Source organism: Mya arenaria, chromosome 9 (genome assembly GCF_026914265.1).
Source record: "Mya arenaria isolate MELC-2E11 chromosome 9, ASM2691426v1".
Lineage (NCBI taxonomy): Eukaryota > Metazoa > Mollusca > Bivalvia > Myida > Myidae > Mya > Mya arenaria.
Window position 1 is genome coordinate 32,384,077 of NC_069130.1, and position 26,098 is coordinate 32,410,174.

General features: G+C 35.4%; 1 protein-coding gene across 5 annotated transcripts in view; it reads right to left on the reverse strand.

Moving 5' to 3' along the window:
* The window catches only part of LOC128246797 (polyamine-transporting ATPase 13A3-like), a 51,348-nt gene that overhangs the window by 20,525 nt on the left and 4,725 nt on the right, over positions 1-26,098 (reverse strand). For all 5 annotated transcript variants that reach the window (XR_008263364.1, XM_052965241.1, XM_052965239.1 and 2 more), the window contains exons 2-15: positions 14,575-14,672; positions 14,078-14,245; positions 12,513-12,571; positions 11,933-12,023; positions 11,367-11,449; positions 10,965-11,109; positions 10,483-10,617; positions 9,955-10,156; positions 8,349-8,510; positions 7,526-7,686; positions 6,897-7,085; positions 3,642-3,703; positions 2,582-2,726; positions 2,342-2,449 (exon numbers count right to left, since the gene is read on the reverse strand). Coding sequence is in view for 4 of the 5 variants with exons in the window: in XM_052965241.1 (XP_052821201.1) it covers positions 2,342-2,449; positions 2,582-2,726; positions 3,642-3,703; positions 6,897-7,085; positions 7,526-7,686; positions 8,349-8,510; positions 9,955-10,156; positions 10,483-10,617; positions 10,965-11,109; positions 11,367-11,449; positions 11,933-12,023; positions 12,513-12,571; positions 14,078-14,245; positions 14,575-14,655 (1,791 nt within the window). In the remaining variant the exon portion in view is untranslated. The remainder of the gene's footprint in view (positions 1-2,341; positions 2,450-2,581; positions 2,727-3,641; positions 3,704-6,896; positions 7,086-7,525; positions 7,687-8,348; positions 8,511-9,954; positions 10,157-10,482; positions 10,618-10,964; positions 11,110-11,366; positions 11,450-11,932; positions 12,024-12,512; positions 12,572-14,077; positions 14,246-14,574; positions 14,673-26,098) is intronic.

A 26,098-nucleotide genomic window follows, 5' to 3' on the forward strand; every position in this document is an offset into this window, starting at 1 on the left:
ATGATCATAGATTCAGGCATTGTTGAGATATCACTGGGAGAAGATTTGTTAACTTTTTTGGGTTAAAGGTTACTGTGACCTTGACCTTGGCCTGATGACCCCTAAGTCAAGAGGGGTCATCTACTGGTCAAGCCCAACCATCATGTCAAGTTTGATGACCATAGGTCCAGGAATTGTCGAGTTTGCTTTCAAGGTCACTGTGACCTTGACCTTTGACCCCTTAAATCAATAGGGGTCATCTAATGGTCAGGCCCAACCTCCAAGTCAAGTTTGAGGGCCATGGGCACAGGCATTGTTGAGTTATCACTCGGGCAAACTTTTATCGTTCAAAGTCACTGTTACCTTGACCTTTGGCCCAATGACCCCTAAAATCAATAGGGGCCATCTACTGGTCAGGCCCAACCTCCAAGTCAAGTTTGATGGCCATGGGTGCAGGCATTGTTGAGTTATAACACGGACAACCTTTTACCATTCAAGGTCACTGTGACCTTGACCTTTGGCCCAATGACCCCTAAAATCAATAGGGGTCATCTACTGGTCAGGCCAAACCTGAAAGTCAAGTTTGAGGGCCATGGGTGCAGGCATGGCCATGGGTGCAGGCATTGTCGAGTTATCACATGGACAACCTTTTACCATTCAAGGTCACTGTGACCTTGACCTTTGGTCCGATGTCCCCCCAAAACAATAGGGGTCATCTACTGGTCAGGCCCAACCTCCAAATCAATTATGAGGACCATAGGTCTTGGCATTGTTGAGTTATCACTCGGACAAGCTTTAAAATTATTTTACCATTAAAGGTCACTGTGACCTTGACCTTTGACCCGATGAGCCCTATAACCAAAAGGGGTCATCTACTGGTCAGGCCCAACCTTCATGTCAAGTTTGATGACCATACGTCCAGGAATTGTTGAGTTATCACTTGGACAAGCTTTGGTCTACCGACGGACGGACGGACGGACTGACCGACATGCCAGTGCAGAGCAATATACCCCTCTTCTTCGAATGGGGGCATAAAAATGTTGCAATTTAAACATATATTTACTGATGACGATGCCTTGTTTCATATTTGTAAAGGGACATGCAATGAAGCTACCTGTAAAGTTTCATTGAATTTGGCCTGGTAGTTTCAGAGATTTTTTTAAAGCAAAACAGTAAGTTGGCCATTTTGTTTTTGTTGTTGTTGATCAATCTCAATGCCTTGTTGTTTTTTTGTAGAGGGTCATGCAATGAAGCTTCCTGTAAAGTTTCAGTGAATTTGGCCCGGTAGTTTCAGAGATGTTTTTTTTATAGCAAAATAGGAAGTTGGCCAGATTGTTGTTGTTGTTGATCAATCATGACCCCGTGTTGTATTTTTGTAGAAGGTTACCCAAGAAAGCTTCCTGTAAAGTTTCATTGAATTTGGACTGGTAGTTTTAGAGGAGATGTTTTTTTTAAAGCAAAACAGGAAGTTGGCCATTTTGTTGTTGTTGTTGATCAATTGTGACCCCTTGTTGAATTTTTGTAGAGGGTCACCCAAGGAAGCTTCCTGAAAAGTTTCATTGAATTTGGAGTGGTAGTTTCAGAGGAGATGTTTTTTAAAGCAAAACAGGAAGTCAGCCATTCTTTTGCTGTTGCTGTTGTTGTTGATCAATTGTGACCCCTTGTTGTATTTTTGAAGAGGGTCACCCAAGGAAGCTCAGAGTTTCAGAGGAGATGTTTTTTAAGCAATTGTTGACGGACGGACAGACGGACGGACGGACTGACGGACAAAGACTGATCACAATAGCTCAAAATAATCTAAAAAATTCATGGTCTCTTTTTAAACAATTAATATGACAATTAATATGGCTTCTTATCCTAGTTTTTTTTTTTTTTTCATTTAATGTTTTAGAAATACAGAGTCATGAGTAACTACCCTTTGAAAAGCTGAACATGTAAGAGGAGGCTGACTAAATAAATTGCCTTATAACATATTGCACACAGTACATAAGCATAGATCCCTCAATTTTGAGATCATGCATTACCCCCCCCCCCCCCTGTTAATCGAGATTGAGAACAATAATTATCTCCCCTAGATCCTATATATTTGAGATCAAGCATAACTCCGCTAGATGATAAGATCAAGGACAGTAGTTATCTCCCCTAGATTCTTTATATCTAAGTTCAGGCATTACCTCCCCTAAATGTTAATCAATTTCTAGAACAGTAATCACCTTCCCTAGATCCTTCATATTTAAAAGCATGAATTACTTCCCCTAGTTGTTAATCAAGATCAAGAACAGTAAATAGTTCCCCTAGAGCCTTTATATTTGAGATAAAACATTACCTCTGCTAGATGTTTAAGATTGAAAACAGCAATTACCTCCCCTAGATCCTCTTCAGGCATAAAGGTTTCTCTGGTGACAGGCTTAACAATGGTTGGCATGATGTTGTCAAACTTGGATGTGTCGCTACCTGGTTCTTCTAACATCTGTGTGTTTACAAAGCGAAGGTCTCATCAATGAATAACAATAAATGAGCAATCAAAATCCATTACAGTATAGAAACAGAAGAGTCAACTTACACACGACAGTTACATGTAGCAATAGTTTCTAATACTCACCCATTTTGTTGATTTAAACATGACAATGTCCATAGGGTCACCAGAAATTTCCCCGTCGATTATTGTGAGGGAGTGACAAGTAGCCAGGCCAATCAGAAGATTGTTCCGATCTAATAGGCTTGGATCAGATACTGAATGTAAAAACCTGAAATAAACAAGGTCAATGCATATTATTATTATTTTTGCAATTAATTTACTCAGTATAATACAGTAAGAAGTGTCAATAAACCAGAACAAATATTTGCAATAAGGAAACTTAAGCTATCACAGGAGTGATGCCTTCCCCTGCACGCTGACTAGACACAAGATATATTATTAGCTTTAGGCAAAACACATACAAAATATAATTGTAATGCAAGTTAATGGTGACAATGAGTACCAAAGACAAAACAAACTCTCCTGTATGACTGCTGAAATAGTTCACTTTACAGAGCTATTGGGGTAAAAATAAAGTTCACTCTTATGATTAATATATTCAGACATAAGAAATAATATGTCTGGCACTAGTTAACTTTATGATGATCATGTGCATCAACTTACTTTCAATACAATACTTTCAAAACAATCTCTCAAACTGTTCAAGAAATTTGCTTCACTAACTACCATATAGTCCAAAGTGTAAATTTTAATGTCGAGGCAAGTAAATCAGCTGCAACTGCTAAAAAATGTCTTATGTACTTGTACACTCTATGTTAATCATACGTCTCAAGTTTCAATTAAACCCCCTTTACCAGTGGAAGAAATTTGCTTCACAAACTCCATTATATCTATCAAGTGAAAATTAAGTCAAAGATTAACAACTCTTAAACAAATTGAGGTAACTGACGAAAAAATTGTCTCAAAAGTCTAGTACATGTCATGATTATCCTGTGTATCAGGTTTCAGGACAATTTGTCATAACTGTAGAAGTAGTCTGCTCCTCAAACTTTTTTAACAGACCACGGAACTGACAAATTAACAAACTGGAGGATGACTCCAAAATACTTCTAGCTCTCTTCAAACTTTGTTTTCTGGGGGATAACAAAACCCTACTTAAGCTGGAAGGTGAATAAAGACAGACCTTGAGTCGACCACAGGCAGCACTTTTCCCAGGTCCATTCCATCCTCTGTCAACGTGCCAGTCTGGAGATTTCAAGAATTCCCAAGCATGAACATCGTGAATGTAATCATGAAAACAAGAGCTGTTACAGTATGTGACGAATGCCCCCAAATGTGACAAGAAAATAGCAATTGAATGTCCATTATGTCTAACTAATATGGCTGGTGCATTTGAAAGACCACAGTCATGGCATTATGTCTAGCTAACATGGCTGGTGCATTTGCAAGACCCCAAGGCATTATGTCTAACCAATATGGCTGGTGCATTTGCAAGACCCCAAGGCATTATGTCTAACCAATATGGCTGGTGCATTTGCAAGACCCCAAGGCATTATGTCTAACCAATATGGCTGGTGCATTTGCAAGACCCCAAGGCATTATGTCTAACCAATATGGCTGGTGCATTTGCAAGACCCCAAGGCATTATGTCTAACCAATATGGCTGGTGCATTTGCAAGACCCCAAGGCATTATGTCTAACCAATATGGCTGGTGCATTTGCAAGACCCCAAGACATTATGTCTAACCAACATGGCTGGTGCATTTGTAAGACCCCAAGGCATTATGTCTAACCAATATGGCTGGTGCATTTGTAAGACCCCAAGGCATTATGTCTAACCAATATGGCTGGTGCATTTGTAAGACCCCAAGGCATTATGTCTAACCAATATGGCTGGTGCATTTGTAAGACCCCAAGGCATTATGTCTAACCAATATGGCTGGTGCATTTGTAAGACCCCAAGGCATTATGTCTAACCAATATGGCTGGTGGCCTTGAAAGACCACATGACATTATGTTTAACCAACATGAATGGTGCATTTGCAAGACCCAATGACATTATGTCTGTGCCATAGGATTAAATTAAAACTCCTCTATACTTGACAACAATACAGAGTGGGTCTTGCAAATGCGACATTGCCTTTACGTGTCAAATACATACGGCAAGTTATTTAAAATTGCCTCTGAACATAAAAAATACCACCCATATTTGACAACCTACACTCATATGTCCTTATATGCAGCATTCTATAGTAAACAAACACCAAGTGTGAACTTGACCTTAGAGGTAGGGACACGGGTCTTGCACGCGACACGTCAACTTGATATGTCGTACACATGTGGCAAGTTATCTTAAAATCTGTCCATACAAGAGAAAGTTACAGCCCAGACAAAACCACCTGTACTCTATGTCCTTATATTCAGCATTCCATAGTAAACAAACACTAAGTGTGACCTTGTCCTTTTAAGTAGGGACACGGGTCTTGCACAAGACTTGTTGTCTTGGTATGTCAAACACATGTGGCAAGGGTTTTTTTAAATCTGTCATTGCATGAGAAAGTTACAGCCCAGACATGACGGCCTATACTCTATGTCCTTATAGGCAGCATTCCTTGGCAGACTTTAAAAATTTAAAACTGGCAGCTTTTTTTTAAATTTATCATATATAGTATTTAAAACTATTAGAATTGGCTATGCAGTTTTTAAAACTTTTAGAATGGTCTATGTGATTTAAGAAAAGTAACTGATTTTTTAAATTTTTATTCATTGTTGTTAAGATCTTTAAAATATCAAAGAAATCACTAAGCCAGTAGAATAAGTCACAGTGTGGCCATTGTCAGTACAATGTGAATGTGAATGAGCATTCAATACCGTAAATGACTGGGTATAAGACGATAGGGGGTATTAGACGCAGGGAAAAAAATCTGTGAAAAAAAAACCTTTTAATCTATGTTTTTGGTTAAAAGACGCATAGAAAAAAATTCAAAATCGTCCGGCATTTTCAGCCACCATGTTTGTTGACAGTGACAAAAAAAAAAAATTCGTGAAAATGGCGACGGTTATCTTTAAAACCATACAACCATACTGTCGAGAATGAAAAGTTATGTTATGCAAAAAATATTTTGACAGTGCCCAACTTTGCTTTTTTATATGTAAGTTTGATTATTGTTTAATTCAATTTATTATTCAAAATAATATTGAATACCGTAATTCACAAGAGTTTGGACACCATAAATTAATTATTTTTTTCGCTCTCCGAATACATAGAAAATTATCATTTTTACATTTTATTTACATGTTTGTTTAACCTGCCTTTTTTCTTCATGTTTGCTTTTTACCACTTATTAATTTATCCGTAGTAATCAATGGTCATAAACTTATTTATTACGCCTATAAGTGTAAATCCTTCATGAAGTTAATTAAAACACCATTTTATACATGCACTGAACTGAATAAACACATTCTATCGGCTTCAGATCAAAGAGTCACACTGTGTGACGTCACATAACTTACAGTTATACCCACGAGGATCTCGTGGAGAGCATGGACATTGCTATGCAGGATTAATGTATAACTGTACGATTATTGCTTCATATATATATATGTATAAGTGTGGTACAAGTTTGAAAGCTTATTGGCAGATCGTTTTACAAACATGCCATGTCAATGTTTTCTTAATCCCTTGATTGCCCTTGTTGTTTGTTTAATCCTCAAATAAATATATCACACTTCCTTTTCAACAGGCAATAAATTGTTTAGGATGTGTAGTAACTAATTAAATTGTCACAGTGGTGTATACTGTCACAGGCATCTGAATCATTGTGTGTCACTAAAATATTGTTTAAAACCATTTTGGGTACACATAATTTTGTCACTAAACTCAGAATTTTTATGGAGAAAAACAAAAGGTCAATAATTCTGGTCAAAATTGATGCAGCACAATACCATTCTTTAATCATCATCTGCACATAATAGCTGATCATCTTTGGTCCAACGAAAGGTGTCGATTTTTTTCACATTAAAGAAAAATAAAACCAAAGGGCCATGATTCTTTTAAAGGGCCATGATTCTCTTAAACTTAAAAATATACTCAGCACAATAACTATTTAGTCTGACCTTTGGCCTACTGAAATGTTTCTTGCATGTGATGTGCAGGCTTCTCATGATGAAGAATTGTGCCAAGTTGTTTTAAAATTACAAAATGCATTGATTATAGCCCATACAAGCCAAAATACAAGTTATTTTGGCCAATGACCTTTTAGAGTGACCTTGACCTATGAACTACTAACATGGGTCTTGCATGCAGTACACCCGCTTCTTAAAATGAAGACAGACAATTCTATATGGTTCACACAAAATGTTGTGGTGCATGAAAATCCGTACACACACAAGAATTTATAATTTATTTTTGTTCATGAATATCAAAATCTTTCTATACCTTATCAAAGCAGAAGAGATTCAGACGTCCACAGAAGTTGATCCTAGGTGGACTAATACAGAATATTTGTTTTTTCTTGAGACGATTCTGAGCGTACACCGTTCCAACTGTCATGGCCGCAGGGAGGGCAGGTGGTACAATTATTGTAACTACGTCCAACACCCGTAGTACAATCCTCCTGGCTGAAGCCTAAAACAATTGAGAAATATTTAATACCCTATTTAATAATAACTAACTTATTTCATTTGATTTTGCTATTTAGTTTAAACATATTTTATTCAACATAAACATCAAACATTGCAACATTTTATTTTATACTATTATATACATGATATATTGTAGCGGATTAAAATGAAAGCAGAGTTTCTCTCCTGTGGTTTTGTCATTTGATTTCAAATGAACTGTTACATGGCCAGCAAACCATCGAATTCTTAGATCAAACACTCACTTGCTATTATTGGTTAGTGGTTATTAGTTATAACTATCATTGACCAATCAATAACCATTTTGGCTAACTTTGACCAAACCAGTACCAGTATATTCTTTTTCCCATACCACAAATGAGATCACTTAAAATGATGATTTTCTTTTCGACAAACTTAACATAATATTAAACAACAAGAACATACATGTAGGAGAACCACGTGGGTATAAACACTGTAGGCCATTCCAAAACACGCAACCACCGCAAGAAACATGATAAATCTCATGGCGTCCCGATAGAACTTGAAGCCCAGGGGCTTAGGGAACAGAATGGCGCGCACAAGTTCACCCTTTGCAGTGTTAAAACCTGGAATTATAAAAACATAAGAACATTAAACTGATCAAATTCAGTCCAAATACATGTACATTTAGTTCATAATAATCTATCTTAACCCATCTAATTCCTCAACAGAAACAAGTAGCAGTGTCATTTTTGAATGGCCAATGAAACATGTCCCCAGTGGGCCTCAAACCCATGCCTACACCAATAGACCGCATTACACTCATTCAATTTTTATATAGAGTTTAATTGCTAATAGAAGACTGCAACAGATTTGTTCAGAGTTTTAATATTCTTGAATGATATTTGAATGAACATGAATTATAGAGTGAATTGCTTTAAATTTATTTACATGTACAGCAAAAACAAGAGCACCATGGAGAGAACGCCAATGGCTGTCTGTTGTGTTTTTTTCAATGGAGGATTGGGCATTGTTTCAACAACTATTAAAGCCATAACTACCGGCCTTGCTGTACGTGTTAACATTGTCTCTGGCAACATGTGTACCAACTTTCAGGTGAATATTTTTCAGAGTTCATTTTGTTTGAGTGAAGGCCAAGGTTTAAGTTTTTCAACAATCATACCAAGGGCGACACCAAATGCTATTAAAATATCCCCCAGTTCCTCAAGAAATTATATGATTTCTTATATATATATATACATTTTCTGATATCAGGACTTCCAAGTACCTGTCCTAATAACTACGGCAGGCACCTTACGGCCCCCATAAAACCTGGTCTGTAGCACCTTGGTGCCGGCAAACACAGTGTTGCGCTTGTGTTCTGTCGGACTGTAAACCTCCTGTTGATCGTGGACAGCTATCGCTGTCTTGGTGACCGGCAGACTCTCACCTGAATAGATTACAGGATAAAGGAAGTTAAACTTTGGCTGAATCAGATGTTCTGTTTCACAGAATGGATTTTGATTAAGACCATTGGCCTTGGTTTAATACCTCTAGCATTTGTCTTTTATCATAGAGTAAAAGTTAGTATATAACTTTTTTATATCATTGGGAATCAACAATTTACTTTAAGGCATTTGCTATTTTTGAATATATTCTTTATATTCCGGGTATATATTATTTTCAATGTGTTCTCTGTAACACATACTTGTACATTGCTACAAAAATATTTTATTCATACTTTACATCTTAAAGATGCACTCTAACTCCCAAATAAGATGTACTAAATTAATACAATTGTTTTAATTTACCAAAAAGGATGAATATCTATCGAAAATGGTTCTTATTAAGGATATTTTGGTCTGAATTAATGGCCCTGAAACAGTAACAAGACGAGCACAAGCGTCCATAAACCATGCATACACGAGTTCATTCAGTTCCTCATTTCCTGTAATTTTCCTCTGTCTTTTGCGTTTGGATTTCCATTGCTTTCATATTCCTCCACAATTTCACGCTCACGCTTAGGTAAGAAATTGATATGAGTCCTTCCACAGTTAAATTCCTTCGCAACACTTCTTGCACTACGGCCGTTTTCTAATAACTTTATACACTCGCCACGTTCTTTTAGAGTCAAACACTTTCGATTATTCTTATCTTCAGCCATAATCAAAATAATTTTTTTATCAAGAACAATGCATTGTAAATATCCGTTCGTAGAAATATAAATCCGTGCACTTTGAAAAATAATATTGAAGTGAATAAAAATCGTAACTCGTTTCACGACTTCGAATGACAATGCAAACTGTGAACTCAAAATAATGGGTGTTTTTGTCGGTATTTAATAATTAACTTCGTAATTATTTAACTATCTTAATAATTGTGTCAATTCTGATCAAAACATTCGCCGACGTGTAATAAACATGATTTCTCGATGAGTAAACACGCATGGAAATCGTGTGATGCAATATTCATTTTCATTGGATGACGGAGATACCCGAGGCCGTCGTTCTTTTCCGTAAACTTCTTTACGCAATTAAAGCTGTGTATTCCAAAAAATTTTAAGCTGAAGTGTCAGTGACAAGGGATTAGTGGCTGCTAATTAGTGTTTTTATGGCTTCATGGGGACAAAAATTAGTGGCCGCGGCCGCGTTAGACAGTTGGCCGGTTAATGCACCTACATTATATAGTAAAAACGTAGGGGGGGAATTTGGAGTGGCCCTTTAATGCAGGTGGCCATTTAAAGCAGGTGACCGTTCAACCAGGTTTGACTGTAGTTAATGTTTTCCATAGATGCATTATTTTTTAAGAAGTCAAAGGTTTATCACTCAAAAGTTATCTTTGTTATACAAGTGTATGTATTGATTTAAAGTATGAGTGTCACAATAATAAACTACCTGTCAGCATGCTTTCATTTACAATGACACTCCCCTGTAGAACCACAGCGTCACAGGTCATAGTGCAGCCTTGTGACGGGACGGCGATAATATCCCCGGGAACAAGATCAGTCACAGGAATGGTCTCATAGCAACTGTCCCCTCTGTCAACAGAGATGGTGGTGGCATCCGTCTTAACCATGTTGTGTAATGTTACCATTTGCTGTAATGGAAATTAATGTAAAGTAGAAATTAAATTTGAGTATCATTTCAGTGTTTTAAATCATCCTTTTGTCAATCATTATGTCACATGAATTCCAGTTTGTCGGTAACACTTGAACAATGTTGAAGTAAACTGTTCAGAACAAATTTACCTAACAACATTTGAAATTTCATGATCCTAAGCCATCCAATTCCATATTTATTGCCAAGACAAAGTCTTCAAACAAATGCCAACTATCCCATAAGGGGCCATCTACTGTTAATACCACTCTTGCAATAATCAACTGACATATAATGAAGTATATATAAAGTATCTAGCACCCATACCCGTTTCGTCTGGTAGAGAGAAATGATGATTGAGATGAGAGATATGACCAGGATACACAAGGCATACACATAGTACTGGTCCGTGGTCCACAGCACAATACTGAACAGTTGGAAGATGTAGAACGGATTCAGGACCTGTAACACAAATCAGATATATATATATTAGTTTAGATATGACATTGAAAAGATAGAGAACAGACAAGGTGAATTGGGTCAAATTTTAAGAATATTCCCAAACTATTAAAGGAATGTGGATAGTTATTAAACCTGCATTCTAAATTATGCTCATTCACATTGTTACAAAAAGTTAATTAAAGGTTTGATAAGAACTTCCTTGATCTGACAGTGTACAGAAAAAGCTAATGATGCTGGCAAAATAGAAAAGATACCGCTAGACAATATGATCTGTTACATTCCTGTCATGTTACAAAGGCACACAAAAACACATTCAAAACTATGATTCACTAAAGTTATGGTTTTACCTCTTCAATGAGGAGCTTCCAGTACGACTTTACCTCAACCTCGACGCTATTGTTGCCGTACAACATGCGACGATGGGCCTGCTGTAAACGGGTTAGAGCCTTGTGATTCTCCAGGGACGTCATCAGGGTGTTACTCGACAGGTCTCTGTATAATTATCATGAGGGAAAGAACTAAACATAAAATAGCACAGAAAACTTAAATATAAGGCTGTTATACAGTAGCTCTATGATGTGCTTCTCCTTCAATATATTGTATTTGATAAGAGTATGAATACAAAAGAAAAAGCAGTATTTAGGCCCTGGTTATTTTATTTTTTTTCATTTGTCTTCTTGTAAATCAGTTGTAAAATGTTGTACCAAATCACTACACCAATACTAAGTGAGTGTAAAGTGTCCACTTACAGCAGTTTGGAGTAGGTTTTTGACCTGCTGCTCCAGATGTAGCGTACATGTTGAAAGTCAAAGTACAACACTACAGGCTCAAACTGGAAAAAATTCAAGAGGAGAAAAGTTACACTGATTTGCACAATGTCTTAATTAGGTAAAAATTCACGCAAAAGTAACTAACAATCTAAATATGTAATATTCACTGAATTATCATCCAAGGATGAACATTTTTTTTTAAACCTTTTACCACTTTATCAAGATTCATATTCACAACAACAAAGTCTCTGATATAGCTACAAGACAAACACACCAGGCAATATGTTTTAATCCCGGAAGTGGAACTACTTGATTTCTTTTAGTACTCAACTGTTCAACTTTTATCAGGTAACTTGCAGATCATTTTTGGATTTTTTTACAAAATAACAATTTACAACTTTTTAGAAAAGATACAATCACAGTTCATCATGACGGTTTTTTGGTTCCAATTATTCACAATTGCATGTATATGTACACTTATTTCTTCAAATATGAAGTGTGTACCGGGGTATAGGAATGTGTTTGTAATATTGATCTCCTCTAACCTGTTTGACAGTGAGTGTGGCCATATCACTGTGGTCGAGGGAGTTTTCTGGGCCTGATTCTTCCCGATTGTATGCATCGTTAAACTCCGAACTGGAAAGTAAGAAGGATGAGTTCACCATGGGGAAATGCAACAAGTTATTATAATAATAGCACTGCAATGTGAATCTTCAGTTGTTTTTTGCAAACATAATGGGCATAACTCGACAATTATTGAAGTGTGAGTCATGGGTCTTGATACACATCTGTGTGTTGTCTTTGGCAACATGTGTACCAAGTTTCATTTAAAAAAAATCAAAAAAAAATTGTTATGGCCACGGTTAAAGATTTTGCACAATGATGCCTATGCCAATACAAAGGCTAGGACAGTACTTCGACTTTACCTTAAAAGAACACGACCATCTAAATATGCTTGACATGTGTATACGGGTAACATTTGTATTACTTACAAGCATAGCTAACTGATCTCACTTACTTTGAAAGCACAGTATTAGCTACACTTTGTCTTAATATTAGGACTTTATTGAAACAAACAAATAGAACAAGAAGACCAAGATTATATCCTAAGAGATAAGGACTCACAGTTCATCAGCGATGTTTAGTGACTTGATGGTGCACACATACTTTTGCTCATATCTGTCCTGTAAAAGAAGATAAGACATGAAGATAAAATATCACTATCACAATTGACATCCATAAGTAGGCATGTTTTAAGTACCACTTTACTAGTACATTGTATTACTCACACAAACACTAGGCCTTAATTTCTCAAAACTTCTTAAGTCCCTTATAATAGGATTTAGATAAGCTTACTATTTTGGGGGTTTTGTAATTGGTGTAATTTTAAATATCTCAAGTTTTTAGACTTTTATTAGGAAAAATTTCTATCTTCAGCTCAATAAATCATTATTCATTTAACAAAATTTTATTTCAGCATGCAATTTGGCTCATTGACAAGCTACTTAAGCCTGTTAAGCATAAGAAGTTTCGACAAATTTGGGCCAGGTCACGGTTGTAACTGCTGTCATGAAGATATTTGTGTTAATGCCATTTACTGTATATACAACATTTTATTACACTAGGTCAACTACATGTATAAACCTAATCTCTAGTAACAGATGCAAACATTTATAACAGACTAAGCCCCTGTAATTTGTGACAAACATTCTAATCACTGAAGGCCACACTTCATTGCCAGGTTAATATTCCCCTTGATACAATGATCATGACAATATTCGCAATATTATCCAGCAGGGACCACAGATTCTTCATTTCTAGCACACCGGATAGGCATTTCCCGTGAATTCAGCCGTGCTGGAAAACTCTATCTGGCATGCCAGATGAGTCATGCGCTGTGACGTAATAATTTCAATTTCTGTTATAATACACTTTATCTTATCATAATTATGAGATTTAAATAGATGAGTTCCATTAACATTAACTTTACAAAAATAAACTTTAAAAAAAAATAAAAAAAAAATAACCATTTAAAGACATGACGTCGAAAGAACTTATTGACGTATGCAGTGAATACAAATTACTGCGCGTCATGACGTCAGTAAACATCATCACACGCGCTTTTTGGTGATATGCACAAAAATGCGTTTTTTTATGTATTTTGTTCACAAAAAATGTAATTTAATGTATGCTAGAAAAGATATCTATCATGTGTGTCCATTCCGGATAAAAAAATCCGACCCTCGAGCACGCTGCATAGCCGGTAACTCGGCAAGCCTCGTTACCTGGCAACGCAGGTGCCCTCGGGTCGGATTTTTCTATCAGGAACGGGAACACATGACAGATATTATTAATATTAATATTATGGTAGTAGAAACAACAAAGCTCTTCTGTTTGTTTTCAGTCAAAAATGGGGGCATTACTAAATCATTTTTAACATAATGGTCCTGGCTATGAATGGGAGTTTTGTCTCTGGAATACCGGTAGCTTATATGGTTCGAGTTCTGGTCAAGTCTACGATGCCACAGACCCTAAGGACCATTACCTCAACTTTTCTTCTTTAGAATAACAACAATCAGCTCACAATTACTAACTCAACTAACGCATGCTAATGAGAATAATGAAATATTTAACACACATTCTACATGCTGAAGCTTTCCATACCTTACAGACTTCTTATAAGTTCATACCATAAGAAGGACAGTATCTGCCCTGTAGAGAACACAGCGGGACTTCTTCAGGTAGCACTCAAGTTCCGGTTTCCAGTACAACAGGAGGAAAACCAGGCCAAGTGTGATCACAACCAGGAAGTAGAACAAGCATCTCTTACAACCACTCTCCCTATACCCGTAACATTTCTGAAACAAAAACAGGTACAATAACACTTGAGCTTTAGTTTCCAGGGCAATGATCCCTATCACATACAGCATTTCATTAATCTTTGTAGCATGATTTACACACTAATGTGTTCTTTGTATTAGTCTAATTGGAAGACTGCATCAACAGTTGAATAGTAAGTAGTGCTTTTTAAATATTCAAGCACTTATAAAACTGTTAAATATTCAGGCATTTTTATTTCTTTCGGTTTAAAGTGTGAAATCATCATATCAGACATAAACTGGGGAGCAAAACTGTAAGTTGTGACAAGTGCTGAAACATCCATGTGGCCACAACAATATGTTCATACCAACTCCTCCTCAGTGCCTTCGTTCAGGACGGTGTTGTCCGGCAGCAGCTGAAGCGTGGCCTGGCCTGCTCCGTTCAACATTGCAACACTTATGCTATCTGGAAAAATAAAGAACATGGCCTAAATAAACACTGTGATGATAAACGTTACTCCATTTAATATTGTGACACTAGAAAACCTTAGTGAGATTAAAACTGGAAGTGAAATTTAACACGCACTGGAAGCAAGACGAGACGCTATCTGGATGCCAAACTAACACTTACTGGATGCAAGACTAACACTATCATGCAGCGTTCGACACTAACGGGAGTCCGGTAGTCCGAGACTCCTAAAATTCGGCTCGGACTACCGCATTTTCCGTCTAGGCAGTCCGTCGGACACCTTCATTTCAAAATCCAATTGTACACAAATCGTGTCCGAAGGTTAAAAGTATCCGAAAGCTCGTATGTAATTATTTTGCGACTCGTCAAATCGTTATCATTTAGACGCTCTTTAAAGTAGTAAGTGATGTCATAGACCGGTATTCATGTATCTTTTAATGTTTGTAATATGGTAAATAAATCGATAAAACCCGTCAAACGGTGTTTACAAAAAATATTCCTCGTTGATTTTAGATGTAAACAATGTTTATGTCAACGGTAAAATGGATTTCGCCACTGGCAGCAAAAATAAAAGAACTGAAAAAGAAAAAAAGATAAAAGAGTTTGTAATTTATAGAGAAAGGAAATTCAGCAAGCATGGTTAAAACAATTGTCTTGGCTGATGTTTGAACTGACATCTGTATATGAGTACCTGACTGTAGGGAGCTTTGTCACTGTGCGCTCTAACGTGCGATTGAAAGCCATCAAAAAACTTTTAAGGGTCATGATAATATTATAAGCTAAGAAAATGCAAAAATGGGAAAAATAATTAAGTTAATCACCAGCTGACTGCTGGTTAATTCAGCTGAACAAAGCTATCTTTGACAGGTAGTGCATTCTGTTTATGGATGCTGAACATTATTCAGAAATAAGGACAGTCCTACACAGACTATGTCACCATGTACCAAGCTTATATTGCAAAGTCTGTTAGCATTGGCACAACATATAAGGCACGTCAGTGTCTCATTGCACTGATTGCAGATGAATGTTCCAATTAAACAAAATTCAGTATTTGACAATGCCCCGTTCAATTCCCTTATATCTGATGGCTCCACAGCCGCTTCACAAGAGGCCAAGGTTCTATATGCTAGATCGTCAGTTCATGGCAATTTTTTCAAGTCATATTAGAATCTATTAGATAAATAGTTTCAGTCATGTTCATGTTATTTGAATTAAACAATTAAAATATAACTTTATTGTGCTCTCAGAATACAAATCTCTAGTTTGCCCTTCAGAAATGAAATACCAAAGGCTCTGTGAAATCATTGAATAAACAGTGCTCCAGCCAGGGGGTAGGTCAGAAATGACACTTTTGATGTGAATTAACTTAGCCTTTATGGGACACTTGCAAGGGCCAGTACTCAACTTTTTATGTAATGTGATGTTACTTCTTTCAATACTTACAGTTTGTTACCTCAGCTGTTAACTTTAAGTTTGTGTCAAAAGTATGTACATTTATAACTCATTCCTGGACATTGACTGGCAAACAAAATGGCACAGCAGGGTGTAGTAAAATGGCAGCCGGGTACTTAAAAAGGGCAGCGGGTGTCCCAACCTGTTATTTAGGACTAGCTGGAGCATTGAGTCAATAAATTTGAATAAATGTTGTAATATCCTGGACTCCTTAATTTTATGCCGGCCTCCTTGATTTTGGAAATAAGGAGTCCGGTGGACTCCTTCTCTAAAAGTCTTAGTGTCAAACACTGTCATGATGCGTGACTAACACTGTGTGGAAGCGAGACTAACGCTATCTAGATGTGAGACTTATACTGAATGATACTAATTCAAGATGGTCTCTTTCCAAAACACAGTACATTCCTGAAAAAGATATGTTTCCGATACTTTTAAGATAATATTGTAGAAACTTAAATCAACATTCGTAAGTTAAAGCGAACACTCAATTCACGGCACTATAATGATAAGGAATCAGAAATGCCAGTAGTATGCTTTTTCTGTTGGATACGAAACTGTAGCTTAATGATTGGTTTAGATTGTTTTTCAAGAAGTACATAGACTTTTACATTAATATTTTATTTAGAGGAATTTTAGAAAAATGTTTATATTTTTATATTTTTAGAGGTAGGCCAGGGACGCGGGCCTTGCACGCGCCACGATGTCTTGGAATGTCAAACACATGTGGCAAATCAGTTTAAAATCTGTCCATACAAGAGAAAGTTACAGCCTGGACACAACAACCTATACTCTGTGTCCTTATATGCAGCATTCCATTGGGAATAAACACTAAGTGTCACCTTGAACTTAGTGGTAGGGACACGGGTCTTGCACGCGACACGTCGTCTTGGTATGTCGAACACATGTGGCAAGTTATTTTAAAATCTGTCCATACAAGAGAAAGTTACAGCCTGGATACAAGTTATTTAGCTGAACACACGGACGGACGGACGGACAGAGCGATTATAATATGCCCACCTTTGGGGAAAAAAAAATCAGCAAGCCTTTTTGTGACATTTTCATTTTGTTCTAATGATAAAGATTTATTTGAAAGGTAGATTTGTCTTTGTTGATATATCTTACTGGGTTGGCGACGGGGTTAAGGGGGGGGGGGGGGGTGTTACATGCTAGAAATAATTTTACCAATAATGAACGCTACTGGGTAATGAACGCTACTTTGTAATGAATGCTACTGTATGTGTTGTTACAATCTTGACGAATATCATTTTGTGTGTATATGCCCTCGTTATTTATTAATAGTTATTAGAAAGAAATACATATAATGTCATTATTTTGTTCTCCCCTCAGTGTATAAATATCAACATCTTTTAAATTCTGTTAATAGATTTGAGCTGATTAAGCTCTGTGATTATGTAAAAGAATCACTTTGTATCCGTACATCTATTTTTAATTATTCTACATAATAATGTTTATCTTCTAAAACAACACTGTTCATCATACTGTTATATTACTGTGTTATAAACAAACATATGTCTATACCTTATTTAAGTTAATCATACCTCTATATATGCTTTTGATGTAATTAACATTTTTGTTAAACTATGCACTTACCTTGTACATACACATGACATATTTAAAGTGAATTATTATTTGTGAAATAGACGATGTACATTTGTATAAGTCTTAATAAGCATCTGTCTGTGTTACTTTAATTCTTAACTCATCCAGGAAACAGTGTTAAACTTGTTGAATGAAAGTGTGGATTATATGAAGACTTATGAGAGATCCTACATATATTTGTATATAAACATGTACCTAGTTATAAGCTCAGGAAATAAAAATGTAGTTAACACAAAAGGACATCCAAGTTTCACTACCAAGTTACAAGTTACACCGCCTCAAGCCAGTTTGATTTAAATTCCTGATTTAAATGATGACGGCAACTATTATGTTTTTAATAATTTGTTCATTATAAACAATGCATTCACAGTTACACATAATGATTACAATCATGATGTCTTATTGTTAAAATGCTAGAAAACGATGGCATTTTTAAAGCTCAAATGATTTTACAACATAATTTGATTGAAATAAATCTAAAAAAAATATAAGTTAATATAACCTTTCAAAAAATAAACTTGCAGTAATATTGTATTTCAAAAGGTTAACTCTTAAATTTATAGATAGTGCATTTAATGTTAAAACATCATATCCTAATTTTTAATATGCAAATATTTATACAATGTACCATCATGTGAACTCGTGCTTAAAATAAATGAGTTTAGTTTTAAATGTATATTTTATAAATCTTTTAATGATTTTTAAGTAGTAAAATAATTATTTTATCAAGTGTTACACTGTGTATGGATCACACAGATCTTACTGATAAATTCTGTACCAAAAATACTGTGTTGAAGGTCGAACACCAAAACAAATAAATTTAATTAATTTTACAATACCTTTGGTAATAAAAAATGTTTAATGATTTTGTCTTAAATATAATATGAAATAGGCCCTCAGGATACATGAATGGGAGTTTCATACTAGTGGAATAGACATGCATGATAATGACTACGTTCGAATTTCAGGTAAACAAGGGGCCTGTGGTACACTGCAATATAGCAGGATTTTCATTTTGACATTGGTGTTTTTTTCAATAAGATGTATAATTAGTGAGCAGTAATTAAACAAGAGCTTTCATAGGACAGCGTGCTCGACTATATGTACGTCTCAATAAGATGTATAATTAGTGGGTAATAATTAAACAGGAGCTGATTTAGGACAGCGTGCTCGACTATATGTACGTCTCAATAAGATGTATAATTAGTGGGTAATAATTAAACAAGAGCTGTCATAGGACAGCGTGCTCGACTATATGTACGTCTCAATAAGATGTATAATTAGTGGGTAATAATTAAACAGGAGCTGTTTAAGGACAGCTTGCTTGACTGTATGTACGTCTCAATAAGATGTATAATTAGTGGGTAATAATTAAACAGGAGCTGTTTTAGGACAGCGTGCTCGACTATATGTACGTCCCAATAAGATGTATAATTAGTGGGTAATAATTAAACAGGAGCTGTTTTAGGACAGCGTGCTCGACTATATGTACGTCTCAATAAGATGTATAATTAGTGGGTAATAATTAAACAGGAGCTGTTTTAGGACAGCGTGCTCGACTATATGTACGTCTCAATAAGATGTATAATTAGTGGGTGATAATTAAACAAGAGCTGTCATAGGATAGCGTGCTCAACTATATGTACGTCTCAATAAGATGTATAATTAGTGGGTAATAATTAAACAGGAGCTGTTTTAGGACAGCTTGCTTGACTATATGTATGTCTCAATAAGATGTATAATTAGTGGGTAATAATTAAACAGGAGCTGTTTTAGGACAGCGTCCTCGACTATATGTACGTCTCAATAAGATGTATAATTAGTGGGTAATAATTAAACAGGAGCTGTTTTAGGACAGCGTCCTCGACTATATGTACGTCTCAATAAGATGTATAATTAGTGGGTAATAATTAAACAGGAGCTGTTTTAGGACAGCGTGCTCGACTATATGTACGTCTCAATAAGATGTATAATTAGTGGGTAATAATTAAACAAGAGCTGTCATAGGACAGCGTGCTCGACTATATGTACGTCTCAATAAGATGTATAATTAGTGGGTAATAATTAAACAGAAGCTGTTTTAGGACAGCGTGCTCGACTATATGTACGTCTCAATAAGATGTATAATTAGTGGGTAATAATTAAACAGGAGCTGTTTTAGGACAGCTTGCTTGACTATATGTACGTCTCAATAAGATGTATAATTAGTGGGTAATAATTAAACAGGAGCTGTTTTAGGACAGCGTGCTCGACTATATGTACGTCTCAATAAGATGTATAATTAGTGGGTAATAATTAAACAGGAGCTGTTTTAGGACAGCTTGCTTGACTATATGTACGTCTCAATAAGATGTATAATTAGTGGGTAATAATTAAACAGGAGCTGTTTTAGGACAGCTTGCTCGACTATATGTACGTCTCAATAAGATGTATAATTAGTGGGTAATAATTAAACAAGAGCTGTCATAGGACAGCGTGCTCGACTATATGTACGTCTCAATAAGATGTATAATTAGTGGGTAATAATTAAACAAGAGCTGTCATAGGACAGCGTGCTCGACTATATGTACGTCTCAATAAGATGTATAATTAGTGGGTAATAATTAAACAGGAGCTGTTTTAGGACAGCTTGCTCGACTATATGTACGTCTCAATAAGATGTATAATTAGTGGGTAATAATTAAACATGAGCTGTTTTAGGACAGCGTGCTCGACTATATGTACGTCTCAATAAGATGTATAATTAGTGGGTAATAATTAAACAGGAGCTGTTTTAGGACAGCTTGCTCAACTATATGTACGTCTCAATAAGATTTATAATTAGTGGGTAATAATTAAACAAGAGCTGTCATAGGACAGCTTGCTTGACTATATGTACGTCTCAATAAGATGTATAATTAGTGGATTATAATTAAACAGGAACTGTTTTAGGACAGCGTGCTTGACTATATGTACGTCTCAATAAGATGTATAATTAGTGGGTAATAATTAAACAGGAGCTGTTTTAGGACAGCTTGCTTGACTATATGTACGTCTCAATAAGATGTATAATTAGTGGGTAATAATTAAACAAGAGCTGTCATAGGACAGCGTGCTCGACTATATGTACGTCTCAATAAGATGTATAATTAGTGGGTAATAATTAAACAAGAGCTGTCATAGGACAGCGTGCTCGACTATATGTACGTCTCAATAAGATGTATAATTAGTGGGTAATAATTAAACAAGAGCTGTCATAGGACAGCTTTCTTGACTATATGTACCTCTCAATAAGATGTATAATTAGTGGGTAATAATTAAACAAGAGCTGTCATAGGACAGCGTGCTCGACTATATGTACGTCTCAATAAGATGTATAATTAGTGGGTAATAATTAAACAAGAGCTGTCATAGGACAGCGTGCTCGACTATATGTACGTCTCAATAAGATGTATAATTAGTGGGTAATAATTAAACAAGAGCTGTTTTAGGACAGCGTGCTCGACTATATGTACGTCTCAATAAGATGTATAATTAGTGGGTAATAATTAAACAAGAGCTGTTTTAGGACAGCATGCTCGACTATATGTATGTCTCAATAAGATGTATAATTAGTGGGTAATAATTAAACAGGAGCTGTTTTAGGACAGCGTGCTCGACTATATGTACGTCTCAATAAGATGTATAATTAGTGGGTAATAATTAAACAGGAGCTGTTTTAGGACAGCGTGCTCGATTATATGTACGTCTCAATAAGATGTATAATTAGTGGGTAATAATTAAACAGGAACTGTTTTAGGACAGCGTGCTCGACTATATGTACGTCTCAATAAGATGTATAATTAGTGGGTAATAATTAAACAGGAACTGTTTTAGGACAGCGTGCTCGACTATATGTACGTCTCAATAAGATGTATAATTAGTGGGTAATAATTAAACAGGAACTGTTTTAGGACAGCGTGCTCGACTATATGTACGTCTCAATAAGATGTATAATTAGTGGGTAATAATTAAACAGGAGCTGTTTTAGGACAGCGTGCTCGACTATATGTACGTCTCAATAAGATGTATAATTAGTGGGTAATAATTAAACAGGAACTGTCATAGGACAGTGTGCTCGACTATATGTAAGTCTCAATAAGATGTATAATTAGTGGGTAATAATTAAACAAGAGCTGTCATAGGACAGCTTGCTTGACTATATGTACGTCTCAATAAGATGTATAATTAGTGGGTAATAATTAAACAGGAGCTGTTTTAGGACAGCGTGCTCGACTATATGTACGTCTCAATAAGATGTATAATTAGTGGGTAATAATTAAACAAGAGCTGTCATAGGACAGCTTGCTTGACTATACGTATGTACGTTTACCTTAGAAGTAGATGTGTTATTAATGATCTTATTTTTTGCCGGTCAAAAGAAAAAAACTTCAATCAAGGGCCATAATTTGTATTAAGGATAATATGGAGTTATGTAACCTAATAATGTGATGGCCTTGAACAACTGTGTGAAACACGAAGTCCATTGAACTAATATTATTTAAGATATGAGTTAAAACCCATAGTTGCCCTTAAACTTGAACCTAATCTTGAACCTAATCTTTCTAACTCATCAGGGGCTTTAATTTTTATTATGAATGATATGGAGTTATGAAATATAATTTTGTTATGGTTCTAAACAACTGTGTGGAGTATGGAGTAATTCAAACGAACAGTATTGAAGTAATAAGTGAAATTGCCAACTTGCCCTAAAACTTTAACCGACGCCAACTCCGACTAGAGTAGTATAGCCTTCCTTGTTCTGCTAAAAATCACTTTTTACTCCCATTTATTTTTATTTTTTGAGCAGAACTTATATTGTTTTTTTTATTTCATCATCAATTAAAATGTTTGTACCAAAAGTCATGAAGAATTTAAGGATAGAAAAGTTCATAATAATAAAAAAAAAAATCTGCATTAGGGTTTGTGTTTACCTGTTTATAAATTGAAGAGCAAGTGAATTTAGTTGTTGACAAACTTTATGAAAATATTATTTAAAATGTTGAATTTATGACGGGGAATTGTTTTTCCTAAGGTTTGACTTCGTAGGTTAAATGGACCTGAGGTGACCAATAATATAATCGTTCATATCAACATAAACACAAGAATGCTGACTAAGTTTCATAATAATTGTTTAAAAACTATTGAATTTAAGACGGAGAATTCTTTCACTAAGATTTTACCTAGTTATTCAAATTTTTATCTTAGGTGACCCCTATTCATGCCGGTTCAAGATAACATGCAGAAAAATATTCTTACCAAGTTTCATAACAATTGGATAAAAACTATTGAATTTATGACAGGGATTTGATCTTGTAACCCATATTCATAACTACATGTATGCAAGACAACATGCAGTCAAGTATTTATAATGACTGGATAAAATCTATTAAATCTATGACATAAATTTTTCAATGTCATCCATGCTCCCGACGAGCCACCCAACCACACAGTTTCAATTGAAAAATCTGAATAAAAATATAAAAAACAAGAGCCGTCGTAAGACAGCACGCTCGACTACGCCGCTTTGACTTAGAATACAATAATGATGTAATAATACCAAGTTTGGTCTCTTCATGTCAAACCTAACTAAAATTATTACATACATACATGTACATAAGTGGACTTTGATGCTGCCCTCCCACCAGCCCGCCCAAACAATGAGGCAAATCATTCAAATAACTTGATTTCCCATTATGAAAATGTGGTTAAGAATATACAAATATGCCTTTCAAAGGAAATAAAAAAAATCAAAAAAATCAAGGGCCATAATTTGTATTTAGGCTTAAAATGGAGTTATGTTTCTTGTTGTAAGATGGTCGTGAATAATTTTGAATTTCATTAAGTGCATTGAATGAACGGTATAGAAGTTTTTTTATTAAAATCCCAACTTGCCCTTAACTTTTACTTGCCTAAAACTTTAACCTAAGTCAATCAGGGGCCATAACTTGCATTAAGGATATGGAGTTAAGTAACCTCGTTGAGTGATGGTCCTGAACAATTGTGTGAAGTATTAAGTCAATTGAATGAAGGGTATAGAAGTTATTAAACAATATCCCAGACTGCCCTAAAACTTAACCTGAGTTCCATAGTCAATCAAGGGCCATAATTTGTATAAAAGATAATATGGAGTTATCTAACCTCATTATGTGATGGCTCTGAACTTCTGTGTGAAGTATTACGTCAATTGAATGAATGGTATTGGAGTTTTAAGTGAAAATCCCAACTTGCCCTTAAACTTTAACCTGCCCTAAAACTTTAACCTAAGTCAATCAGGGGCCATAACTTGTATTTAGGATAATATGGAGTTATGTAACCTCATTGTGGGATGGTCCTGAACAACTGTGTGAAGTATTAAGTCAATTGAACAAAGGATATAGAAGTTATTAATAAATATTCCAACTTGCCCTAAAACTTTACCCTAGTTCCATAGTCAATCAGGGGCCATAATCTGTGTAAAGAATAATATGGAGTTATCTAACCTCATCATGTGATGGCCCTGAACAACTGCGTGAAGTATTAAATCAATTGAATGTAGGGTATTGGACTCATAAGTGAAAATCCCAACTTGCCCTAAAACTTTAACCGGACGCAGACGCTGGGGCGAATAGTCGAGCTAAAAATGTGTTAAGCAGTGCAAACCAATGTTTACAACATGGGCTATTTAAAAAATTAGCACCACAGAAGTAAACTTAACCTAAATTTCAAGCATATTAAATGTGATAAATGAGTTATGAATTATTCAGGGACCTTTTAAAATTGTCTGATACAAGTTTAAGTTTCAAGTCTAAATACAATGTACATTATTTTAAGCCTATTGTGGCTTAACACACCCTAGGACTTACATGTTTTGCCCAATAATCAATGTGTTGTACAGTATACTAAATCATTTTTGTCCATTAAGTGTTTTATATAGACACAGATACAGCTCACAAGTAAATCATATGATAAGATTTGCATTTTATTGTAGACTGTACTTCACATGATGTTTTAATCCAATTTGTTTATGAAATTTCAGCCTTGTGTGCTATCATATTCTGTTTTCTATTTGAAGTAATTTTATAGCAGGAATAAGAAATAACAAATTCAGTTCATTGCTAAAAAGAATAGTTAAATTTCAAAAATTGCCAGCAAACCCACTCCTTAAAACAGGTGATTCTTCATTAAGAAATTAACAATTGTGAGTCTGAGACATTGTTCATTTTTTCTTAAACATTCTAAAGAAGAACTACCATTAATATAGTTAATTTATTCTATATCAATTTAAACGTCGTATTCTCTCATTTCCAACACGTGACCTTACAAAATATTTTCCGTATCGGGATGCACGTGCATACAAATAATCCACCATAACTTTTTCCGTATTATACAGTTCATAGGACCCATGTCAAACCTATGATAAAGATCGAAACATGCAGAAACGGCTATTCCAATATGGTTTTCCCAGCTGTGTACTTGTTCAAATATTACTTACGGAGTTAGTAGGTGCCCCTCTATGGGATATAAAAGGCAAAGGAAACCATATCGATCAGAGCGAAGCTCGAAACTGAATATGGTTTCCTGCGCCCTGTTTATCCCATATCTGGTCATCTACTAGCCCAGTAACGTATATATATAACGTTGACAACCTGTTTCATTTATTCTTCGGAATCGGAAAATAGACGCCATTTTGGTACGATATAAATTTGGTGACCCAATATGGAAAAATATGGGGTCACCACGTAAACAGTTCTGGACCAAGGCATTGCGTCATTTATGTTGGAGGCGTGATATATCTCCATATTGTACACAACAATGTTAAATAACCTATACTGTAAGTATACCACCATTACTCACATTACTTACTGGTCCCATTATAGGTGAATACAATGATAATCCCAATAAAATTAGAATTTAGAAGGTTCAAATGCTTTTGATGTTATTTCAACATTCAATGTTTGCTAGACACAACTTCATGAAACAGAAAAAAATCTTCTAAAAGAAATAGCATTGTGATTTTTTTATATGTAAATCTACCTCCTTTAAGAAGGTTGAGTATTTGATTTTTTCCACAGCTGGTCTTAATCTTACACTAAATCTAACATTAAATAATGATAAATCAATTGGTAATAATTGCACACATATGGATGTATAGTTATTAATCAAGAAAAAACCCATGTTATGATAATATAACATACTGTATACATGTTGTTTAATCCAAAGCATTCTAGTAAAGATTAATATGTCAGGTATAGGACATGAGAGAAGGCCAAGTGTACATGTACCATTCAGACTTGCTCCCTTATCCTCAAAATGCTGTTGACGTAATGAAACAATAGATAAGATTTCTAGGC